This window comes from Lithobates pipiens, unplaced genomic scaffold, assembly GCF_037356315.1.
Source record: "Lithobates pipiens isolate NorthernLeopardFrog02 unplaced genomic scaffold, aLitPip1_a1.2 Scaffold_19, whole genome shotgun sequence".
In the NCBI taxonomy this organism is placed as follows: Eukaryota; Metazoa; Chordata; class Amphibia; order Anura; family Ranidae; genus Lithobates; species Lithobates pipiens.
In genome coordinates, this window is record NW_027507764.1 from 422,591,801 (window position 1) to 422,603,884 (window position 12,084).

A 12,084-nucleotide genomic window follows, 5' to 3' on the forward strand; every position below is an offset into this window, starting at 1 on the left:
AGGCCATAAGCAATATTGGTGACTAGTTCTTTGCCCTCTGCCTGACACGGATTCCAGATAAGATCCTCTAAAGTGGTTGTAAACCCCTTACAACCACTTTAACCTACAGGTAAGCCTAGATTAAGGCTTACCTGTAAGTGCAAGAAATATCTCCCAAACCTAAAAGTTTTAGGAGATATTTGCAAGAATAGCGGCAGCCATGTCTACGACGCATGCATGGTAGACATTGGGCGCAGACGCACTGAGCATGCTGTTTCTAGCGGCGATCATGCCGTTAGTAGCAGCACCAGCATGCAAACGTGGGAGTGATGTCATCGCAGCTCCGGCCAGTCAGCGCCGGAGCCGCGATACCTGGAAGTCATTCCGGGTATCATGGCGGTGATGGAGGTGGTGACCAAGGACCACTGCGGGGGCTTCGATCTCAGGTAAGTAATTCATAATGAGCTAGTATGCTATGCACAATAGCTCATTATGCCTTTGCCTTGCAGGCTGTCTTTTTTTTTTTTTTTTTCTTAAGAGGCTTTACTTCTTTAATTTCATTACTTTCATAAGGGTGTTGGCAGACTCCATGTGATGGTACATGGAGAGTGACAGGTGTTCTTTAAAGAGATATCAGGGTGTATTAAACCTTTGGAACATCCTCTGCCACTTACATAAGGCTACTGCTGCCAGGATCTCAAAACTCTTATGCCGCGTACACGTGACCAGACTTTTCGACAGCAAAGGTCCGACAGATCGAGTCTGTCGGACAATTTGATCGTGTGCAGGCTCCATCGGACTTTTGCTTGCCAAAAATCCGGCGGACTTTAGAAATAGAACATGTTTTAAATTTTCCCATCGGAACTCCGCCGAATCGAGAAATCCTTTCGTGTGTATGCCAGTCCGACAGACAAAAACCGACGCGAGGCAGCTATTGGCTACTGGCTATGCACTTCCTTATTCTAGTCCAGTCGTACGTCACCATGTTTGAATCCGTTGGACTTTGGTGTGATTGTGTGTGGCCAAGTCCGTTCATTCGGAAAGTCCGTCGGAACTCCGCCGAAAGTCCCTCAAAGTCCAGTCGTGTGTACGTGGCATAAGGCCTGGTTCACACCAATGCAGGTTGCAGTTTGCATATGCCAGGTTCCATTTGCATTTTTCAATACACATTCTTGATCCATTGAAGTCTGAAAACAAAACCAGAAAAAAAGTCCCTGGCCCTTTCCATAAAATGCACAGATGTGAACGTGACCAATAGGAAACCATGTTAAATGGACTGTAGTGTTTTTCTGCAAAACTGAAACCGCACACAAAAAAAAAAATCAGATGTGAACCAGGCCTTAAACCCAAAAGTGCTCAGAGCTGATATGGGTTTGTTCAGCCCTAGAAAGGGATCAGTTAATAGGAACACACCAATGTGCTCATGCTGTTTATCCTAGTTTCACCTGTAGTGGTCACAGGCTTTCAGAAGAGCAAGGTGACCATGTGGACAATGGGACTGGAGCAGGAACAGGCTTTGCATGACTTTTTTTATGCCAGGCCACCAAGACCAGGTACACTGCCCAGTAAAGATCCCTAAGGAACTAGAAAAAAAAAGGAAGAGGTTTGCCCATAAGGACTGCTTTGCAACTGTTTCAGGCAGCAACTTAGCTGACAGTAAAGCCTCGTACACCTGATCCGATTTTCAGCAGGGAATTGTGTGATGACAGACTGCCTAAAATCCGACCGTTAGTACGCTCCTTCAGACAATTGTCCAACTTTCCACCAACAAATGTTGGATGGCAGGCTAGTAAATTTTTGGCGGACAACGGTCTGTTGTCAGATTTTCATATCGTGTGTACACAAGTCCGTCACACAAAAGTCCAAAGACCTGTTAGAGCCAGTGGTACTGCAGAAAACCCAGGTACAACCATGAGTGTTTGTTTTTGTTGTCTACGTATTACCCTTGCATATGAGAAATCAGATGTAGAACAGAATCATGAACCTGTTTTCTGGAAAAAAAAAAATGCTTTTTATAAATACATTTTCTTAAGTTATGGATGTTCATTAGTTATCAAAGTTCTGGTCATAATTGTCTTCACCTTAGTTGGGTGATATTATGAGAAGCTTGCGGGACATATTTCATTTGGGGGGAATTTTGACCCAAATTCCCCACCATGTAGAACATTACAGCAATTTAAATTCATTATGCCAATTTCTAGATTTTGGCAAAACATAGGAAAATTACTTGAATGCTTTTATCACATCCTGATCTAAATCCCTGTTTTATTAAAAAAAATATATTGGGTAAAGGGATTTAGCTAGCTTCTTAAGACAGCTTTAATTCATATTTGCATTGTTACTGGGACATAATGTTACAAAAGTAGTATTTTCTCCGTTAGATTGTGCCTGTGATGAGAAGAGTCGTCATTAGTGGGTTGCTATAGGTTAAAGACTCGGAGGCATAGTCTAATAGCAATAAAATAGTACAAAATACAGCATACAGTTAATGGCCTATTTATTTATTGTCCATCAATTGGTATGTTTAGTTTTCGTTAATTACAGTTTGATCATAAATTGGAACTTAGATGTTAGAGAAAACCTAGCATATTTATTGTGGTGTAATGTAAAGAACTCACACTTTTATATTTCTGAAAAGAGAATAAAAGGAAACTGATCTTGATTTGTGTACTGTATTTATTGCAAATTGTAAATTACTCTTATGTCCTGCATTCAGTTATTACAAGATTTTGCTTTTGTCTTTTAGTTTTCCTGGGTTCCATATGCCACCTGAATGTGACAATACTAAGTGAATGTCTCTGATATACAATAAACCCCCATTTATTGATAATCCTCCACATATACCAGCAATTATTCCTGTCTGGGAAATTGTGGCATAAGCTGTCCACCCATAGATTCTCTGACCCAGGAAGATGAGGTGCAATCCCAAACATGTTCCCCTACGGCTGGGTAATTAGGGATGCATTCCGGAGAGATGGCAGGCCTTTCATGCCCTGGAAATGCATGAAGTAGTTGTCCATTAGGATCTTTACTCTTTAACTGCAAAGGATGTTGATAAAGGCCTTTTGGGCATTGGGTGATCAGCGTCAAGCTGTAAACTTCAATAATCATAAAAATGGGTCCTATCAACCCTGAGCCTGTTCCCCCAACAGTGGTCCCCCAGTCCTGGAGACTGGCATGAGAAGTTTCCGTGATTCAGTTTTCATGGCTGAGGGGCCTGGCAGCCTTGGATTGCTGTGCAACAAAAATTGTCTTAAACTCTGTGGACTATGAAAGGGATGATTATGGACATGTTTAGGTTGCTTTCTTGCTACTGCCCTCTGGATTACTAGAAGTGGGGATGTTGAAGACTCAATATCATATACAATACAGTCTTCTGTACTCATTATTGGTGTCTGAACCACGCACTTCGTAGATCTGAAGACCCCTGAGATAAGAAATTTTTGCCTTCTACTTAGTCGAACAGACTGTGGAGATTAGCTGGCTTTTTGTAGGTATGTTTTGGCTAACGATTCATTTCAATGAACAGAGCTTGTTGGGGAAGGAGGGAAGATCAGCCAAAATAAAAACACTATCTGCATGGGGTTTGCATATTGGCCATGTGCCTGCATGGGTTTCTTCCTCCCACCCTCTGAAGACATGTTTGGCTCCTGTCTAAATTATGTCTAATGCATTTGACCTTCGATCAGGGGTCTCCAAACTTTCTAAACAAGGGGCCAGATTACTGTCCTTCAGTGGGAGTAGAGCATGCCCCAGCGACAGTGGCAGTAAAAAAGAAAAAAACATAGCACCTGTGGTCAGTAGGAGGAGGAATAGTGCCCCATTGTTTGTGTCTGTGAGAGGACTAGTGCCCCACTGTTGGTGTCAGTGCAAAGAAATAATGCTCCATCGTTGGCAGTTGGAGGAATAGTGCCCCATAGTTGGTATCAGATGGAGATATTACACCTCACTGGTGTTACTGGAAGGAATGGTGACTCAGTTAGTGGAAAAAATAGCGCTAAAGGGCTGAAAAAAAGGCAAGCAAATGGGCGCAGTGTGGAGACACCTGCCTTAGGCCGGCCATACACAGTTCACATCTTGGCCAGTACCTGCTAAACTATTAACAGGCAGGATAAATGTACCAAGTTAATCGATCAACTTGAGTAAAACCACCCTACCGGATTCTCTTGCGATTATCGCTAGGTGCTGCTATAGTCGTTGGAGATAATAACTGTCTTTTGCCAGCGGGGGTGGCTTTCCCCCTGGGAAAAGACAATTGCCCAGCAGGAGGGATTCCTGCATAAACACGGTCTGTGTTGATGGGGGAAAATCAAGCACATTTCTTTCCTGCAACTCGTGGTTGCAGGAAAGAAATTTGTTCGGTGTATGGCCGGCCTAAGATTGTAAGCTCCTTGATGGTAGTAACTGATGTGGTTGAAAAGTTTAATAAAAAAAAAAATGGTGATAGAAGTATCAGGGTGGAGTTTGGGTGGTCTTTTGTTTGACATAAAGATTGTCATGTTTGAGGAATTCAAAGTATGCATTAGTGAGCTTTGATGTGGATGAACCCTGAAAGTGGCTAGAAGGCACTTGCATGAAACCAATCAATTCCATTTAGAAGAATTAGCACGGTGGTGCATTCTCTCTTGAGGCCAGAGGGGTACATAGTATTTGAAGACAATAATTATCCAAAACAAGTATTTCAATGTGGTGCATGCACCACTGTGTTGAATCCTGCACCAGTTTTTTAATTTTGTAGGGGGGGGGGGGGGGTAAAAATGGGGCTTAGCTATAGCTTACCTGTCTTGGTCGCATTTTTAAAGCATGACATGTTAGGCATCCATTTACTTGGCGTAACATCGTCTTTCACATTATACAAACTTTAAAAAAAAAAAAAAAAATATATATATATATATATATATATATATATATAAAAAAAAAAAAAAAAAAAAAAAATCGGGTTATCTGTATTGTGTGTGTTTTTTTTTTTTTTTTTATTATATTCATGAAAAATATTTTCTGAAGAAAAAAGCACAAAATGAAAAATTGTTGCGCAAATACCATGTAACAAAAAAAGTTGCAACGACCATCATTTTATTTTTTTTATTATATATTGTTTTTAAAGTAATTTACTATATTTACAAAAACTGTACTCAAGCAGGTGGCTTAACGGACAAATTACTGAAGTTTGAAGTTATAACTTCCAACCAGTAATTTCACAGTAAATAGATAAAGCATAAATTATCTTATAACATATAGCATAATAATATATGGTTTAGCTTGATTATAACAGTACCTTTTCAACAGCAGCAGATTCTCATTATCCCTCTTAACTGTGTGAGAAAAACATCGGATTGTGGGTAAATCTTATACCCATGTAGTTAAGAGGGCTGTAAGAAAGCATTTGTCTTTTAGACACATTCCCCCTCCTATGACACCGCAGTGAGTGGCGTGCCTCCACTGCAGCATTTTTATTGGACAGCTGGGGTCAATGGTACTTTACCATTGGTCCAAGGCTCCAAGCTGTCCATTGAGCTCAGTGCCTCTCACAAGAAGTGGAGAGGCAGTGTGAGCTCATCCTCTCAGAGTGTGCCAGCTTGCATTTAAACTGGCTGCTCTGTATGTATCTTCTGACAGGCTGCGCAAGGAGTCCCGTATCTCTGGAACAATAGGTCTTAGGAGCCCAAAAATGTTACCAGTGGTGGGGTAGAACTTAGGCTACCTACCCCTCAAGGTAGGTAGCCTAAGGTTTGGGGTCCCAGGTTGCCAAGCTATGGCCCTCAAAGCCGGATTTATATATTATATTATATATATATATATATATATATATATATATATATATATTTTTTTTTTTTTTTTTTTTTTTTTAATGTTCATGGCAGGTGAGGCTCTGCACATCCCTGGTTAACAGTCAAAAGTGCCTACAATGGGCATGTGAGCAGTAGAACTGGACCATGGAGTAATGGCCTGGTCTGATGAATTCAAGACCCTTCATGGGTCAGGGCTGTTTTCGCAGCAAAAGGGAGGGCCTACTCAATATTAAGTGGGATATACTGTGTATATATATATATATATATATATATATATATATATACACACACACACACACACACACACACCTCATAAAATTAGAATATCATTAAAAAGTTCATTTATTTCAGTAAGGGCCGGTTCACACAGCGGGCGATGCGAGGCGACACGACTCGCCTCGTTCCCGCAAGTCGCCCCCGTTCTGTACAATGGAACCGTTCTGAGAGGAGCGACTCGAGTCGCTCCGACTCAGAAAAAAGGTTCCTGTACTACTTTCGGGCGACCTCGGGGGGCGACTTGCATTGACTTCTATACAGAAGTCATTTGCAAGTCGCCGCCGAGGCCGCTGCAGGTCGCGGCGAGGCAAGTCGGAGTCGCCTCGCCTCGCCTGCAGTGTGAACCGACCCTAATTTAAATTCAAAAGTGAAACTCAAATTTTCTATAGACGTGTTACACAAGGAGTAATATATTTCAAGCATTTTTCTTTTAATTTCTATTATTAATGGCTTACTGTTAGTGAAAACCAAAATTCAGTATCTCAGATAATTTGATTATTACATAGGACCAATAAAAGAAAAGGATACAGAAATGTTGGCTTACTGAAAAGTATGTCCATGTACAGTATAGTATGCACTCAATACTTGGTCGGGGCTCCTTTTGCATAACTGCATTAATGCGGCGTGACATGGAGGTAGTCAGCCCGTGGCACTGCTGAGATGTTATGGAAGCCCAGGTTGCTTTGATAGCGGCCTTCGGCTCATCTGCATTGCTGGGTCTGGCGTCTCATCTTCCTCTTGACAATACCCTACAGATTCTCTATTCCACCCAGTTTTGGTACCTTTGGCAGTGTGGGCAGTGCCAAGTCCTGTTGGAAAATGAAATCAGCATCTCGATAAAACTGGTTAGCAGAGGGCAGCATGAAGTGCTCTAGAATTTCCTGGTAGAGACTTTTGCTGACTTTGGACTTGATAATAAAACAGTGGACCAACACCAGCAGACCCAAATCATCACTGACTGTGTAAACTTCACACTGGACCTCATGCAACTTGGTTTCTGTGCCTCTCTACTCTTCCTCCAGCTCTGGAACCTTGATTTCCAAATGAAATGCAAATGAAATGCAAAATGCTCCACAGTCCATGATGATTTAGGAAGCCATGTCATCTGGTGTTAGGCCACTGTTTTATCAAGTCCAAAGTCAGGGCAGCCATCTACCAGGAAATTCTAGAGAACTTCATGCTTCCCTCTGCTAACCAGTTTTATCGTGACGCTGATTAAATTTTCCAGGAAGACTTGGCACCTGCCCACTCTGCCAAAGGTACCAAAACCTGGTTTAAGGATCATGGTATCACTGTGCTCGATTGGCCAACAAACTTGCCTGACCTAAACCCCATAAAGAATCTGTGGGGCATTGGCAAGACGAAGATGACACCAGACCCAACAATGCAGACGAGCTGAAGGCTGCTATCAAAGCATCCTGGGCTTCCATAACACTTCAGCAGTGCCACAGGCTGATCATCTCCATGTCACACCGCACTGATAATTCATGCAAAAGCACCCACTTGACCAAATATTGAGTGCATACTATACTGTACATGGACATACTTTTCAAAAAGCCAACAGTATTAAAAATCCCTTTCTTTTATTGGTCTTATGTAATATTCTCATTTTCCGAGATGCTGAATTTTGGGATTTCACTAACATCTATATAAAATATAGGGAGTTTCACTTTTTGAATTGAATTAATTAAATAAATTAACTTTTTGAAGTTAGGCTTGGAGCAACATCCTTCATTGCCCATCAGGTTATGGAACCAACCAGCCACACAGGCCGGGAGAGGTGGCCAACTTGTTGATCTACATGTGAGAATCCCTCTTGTTTGTGAGTGCAATATTTTCTAATTCTGATTTCTAATCATTAAAAGGTATTACACTAGGGCAGCTGTGCACTCTCCTTCTCTTCATAGGTTTCACATGTCAGTCTGCCACCCAGTGGATTTTTGAGAGAGCTGCAACACCTAGTGCAAGAGAACTTTGACACAGACGGTCATATATTCAAGAAGCGTTTGTGGGGTTTGCGCTGATAGGTTTTATATGTTTGAATGGTTTCAGCGATGCAGCCCTCCTTGGACTGGGCTGTCCTTCCAAACACTATAAAAATATATACAAGGGGGCGCAAATGCCTAGTGCATTACCACAAAAAACATTTATTGAAAGCACATAACAGTGGTATACTCACAAAGTAGGAATAAAATCAAGTTTCTCACATACAATGCTCCAACTGGTAAGGTGGGTTACTCTATGGCCACATGGTGGTAAAGCTTACACATTTCGGGGGACAGAAAACTTTCCCTAGAGCTAACCCACACCAAGCAGTGATCCACTATTTGAGAGTTCACACTGAGGACCCACCCTACCCCAACGAATGGCTGGGCGGGGACAATTCTAACCCTCTCATCAGTGCCCCTATACACATCCACAAAAAAAACAAAAAACACACACACACTTGTATCCATATAAAAAATATGTAAAAATAATTATGGATAATAAATAAAAAAAAAAACCTTACAGTTGAAGCGTTTTATATGACAAGCTTGATTTTATCCCTACTTTGTGAGAATAACACTGTTATGTGATTCAATAAAAGTTTTTTTTGTGGTAAATGCACTATGCGTTTGCACCCTCGTTTAGATTTTTACAGCAGTTGGAAGTTTCACATGCACACATACAATCTCAGTGCAGCCAGAAACGGGCAACATACAAAACTCTGACCAGATAGTGATCACTATAGTATTTTTAGGACAAAGAGTATAAAAAAAATAAAAAAATAAAAATAAAACATACCTTTTTTTTTTTCAAACTTGGTTTTAATTCTTTTAAGTAGCAGCAATTGATTAAAGATGACATTAAATCTCTAAACAGTTCTCATGGCTTACAAAACTGACTCCTCAGATTGCTTTCCCCAAGGATTTGCCTACTTGCTGTACAAATCAATCTAGAACAGGCACCTCACATAGAAGAGGGATACAAATATATGCATATTTATTTCAAGATATGTATACAAATGTACATGTTAGACGGTTATATGCTTATTATAGATGTGTCTGAAAAATGAAAAAAAAAAAAAAAAGTAGGCCTTAGTTATATCGGGCCACAGTTTATATCCCAGTGCCTTCTACTTAGACATTACATTTCAGAAAAAAATCTAGAAGGAAGGTCAAAATACATTTTGTTATCTATTAAAATAGCATTTTTAATATATTATATATCTATATCTCCAGCTGATATTTTTCTCAGTTTTTGATGAAGTGGTAAAGGATTATAATCTCTGCCAGGTTTTTACTGTTACCCAGGGCTCAAGATTTACCTTCGCTTACTGTTCTGCTGACATTTCACCAGACAGGAAGCGAGGGAACCTTTCCAACAGTAACATGGCTATAAAAAAAAAAAGTGTAGGGAAAGGCTAGAATTCCTATCATATTTTTATTTTCCTCTCTTCCCGTCCGGTGAAAGTGTTGGCAGCAGGACAGGAAGTGAAGAGAAATCTGTCCAACAGAGCCCCAGATAGCAGTGAAAATAACTCATTAGGAATCCTTCCCCTATTCATCCAAAAATAGAAAAAAAGGTTTTGACTTTACTTTAAGCTATATATAATTAAACAGATCACACAACGCCAGTGCATGGAGGATGGGCCTATTAGGAAGATTCTGTATCCTTTTTACAGTAGTAAAACTATATCCCAGACATGCTTTATAGGTCACAATATCTCCAGGCCTATCTAGTTTTGCTATAGGCATAAGGATTATTAGACATGAGGCCATTAGGAATGTGGCTCGCGAATAAAAGAACATTTAAAGATCAGAGCACCCTTCTTTGGTCTGTCAGACTGGATCTAGGATGTCCTAATTCCAATATAAGTGCACAAGGACATGTAATGTCTATTATAGGAAGTCCAATGTTCTGTACATGTGCAAATTTTCTTCTCAGAGGTGTATGCTTCAAGTACATTCTATATCCAGTCTTATTACACAGATGAACAACACCAAGACAAACATGGATAAAATGGCTGGTTGCATTCCTGACATTCAGTAGTATTTATAGAGTTAGACATAGACAAGTCTCAGACCAAATACACTATACACACAGATTAGAACGCTGCCCTGGATTAAAGCAAACCCTCAACACTGGGCACATATATCCCCCTATCCTGAGAAATTAGATCAATAGGAGTTGCTGCTGAGAATAGAAATAAAATCCTCTCTTTACATAAAAAAAAACAAAAAAAACCCCCCAAAAACTATGCCCCATTGTGCTTATATCTCCCATTCCACAGACAGGCCCACAGCTGCCTGAATCACCCGGGAGAATCACTTGACATTCTTTATTCAATAAACATTCTTCACGCTTACGAAAATGGTATTAGAATTTCTGCTTCAGCTAAAATTTCAGATACTAAGATGTGAGCCTAATGGCTTTCAGCACCATCCACCTCTAAACTTCCTACTGGTGGTCACGTTAACTTAGAAGATGCTTCATTCTTTACAGGAGCCAGTAGGACTCTTACAGTAAGTGCTAAGGGGTTGAGAAGGTGCGATTTTTCATGACGTCAGAACACACAAGTCTAAATGTGATACAGATGTAAAAAGACTCCTCCTGTCAATGTGAAACATTCAATAGATGTCTGGGAGGCTTGTATAGCTCCTGTCCCAGTACTTTCCAGAAAACAGCCAGTCCTGTGCATTGTTATAGGGATTTGGACCTTGGTGGAACCACCTGTTGAAAGAAAATTGATGCATTTACTATTGAAAAGCATTACACATGTATATAACAATATATAATATCCACTTTCTATAGAGTATACAAACATTCATTATTATTCTGTTCAAATTTCAGTCCACACAAAATTGGTATTATTGATTTTGGCCAGATACTAGCTGTTTACACTACCCAGTGGTTTGTTTTACTCTCGGGGGTTACTCAGGTATCAGATCTGTCAGTTTCCAGATCTGCTCATCTGAAGCCATTATGGAGTATCACATTCTCTCTGCTATGATTTTAAATTAATTTTAGAATATGCATAATGCAGAAAGAGAATTACAACTTCATAGTTCAGGAAAACCAGGAACTTTGGTTGGGAGGATTTAGCTACTCCCATTGATACAAGAATTAGAAAATTCAACTAAGCACCATTTACCGAAAACTGAAATACATGTTGGAATGACAATTTACCTTGATTCTTCGTAAAGCATGACTGTTGATTAAAGGATAAGTTACCTTTTTGTAACATGTTACACCCATATTTAGGGTGTAACTTGTAATATAATACAAATGCACCGGCCTCCCGCACCACCCCCGTGTCCCCATTTTGACAGTGAGCGAGGGATCTCCCCCCCCCCCCCCCACTCCCTTTCACAAGCAAAAAAAAAAAAACATGGCCATGGGGGCTCCGCCCATCTGTCTGCGTCATTCATTCACACCAGGGTTTATTTACTAAAGCTGGTGAGTGCATAATCAGGCTCACTTCTGCATAGAAACCAATCAACTTCTAATATCAGCTTGTTCAATTAAGCTTTGTCAATAAAACCTGGAAGCGAATTGGTTTCTCTGCAGAAGTGAGCCGATTTTCCTCTCTCCAGCTTTACTACATAAACCCCAGTGTTCTACGAATGGGAAAACTACAAGTTCCAACAGCCTTTTGTGGTTGTCTGCTTGTAAATCTCAATGAACTACCAGGGCAATGTTGAATGCTTTAGGTCAGTGATGGTGAACTTTGGTACCCCAGATGTTTTGGAACTAAATTACCCATGATGCACAACTACACTGCAGAGTGCATGAACATCATGGGAAATGTAGTTCCTAAACATCTGGGGTGCCAAGGTTCGCCATCACTGCTCTAGGTAGTTCATTGAGCTTCCTGTCAGAGTGTAACTGCCTTCCTGTATTGGAGGTATGGGCAGACAGCTACACAGACAGTTTGCAGAACTGTGGCCTACAAAAAAAAATGAATTTGTTGTTTTTTTGTAAAAGTGAACTTGTCCTTTAACTGATTTCAAATAACAGCAAAGAAAAACAATAGTGACCAAAGTCAAGAAAATAAAAA

At 40.4% G+C, this 12,084-nt stretch overlaps 1 protein-coding gene across 5 annotated transcripts in view; it reads right to left on the reverse strand.

Moving 5' to 3' along the window:
- Positions 1-8,815: 8,815 nt before the first annotated feature.
- Positions 8,816-12,084, reverse strand: part of OSBPL1A (oxysterol binding protein like 1A) — a 159,298-nt gene continuing 156,029 nt past the window's right edge. For 3 of the 5 annotated variants that reach the window (XM_077492581.1, XM_077492582.1, XM_077492583.1), the window contains one exon: positions 8,816-10,757. In XM_077492581.1, coding sequence (XP_077348707.1) covers positions 10,655-10,757 — 103 coding nt within the window. In that variant the 3' untranslated portion in view covers positions 8,816-10,654. The remainder of the gene's footprint in view (positions 10,758-12,084) is intronic. The other 2 variants (XM_077492584.1, XM_077492585.1) reach the window with 1 other exon arrangement.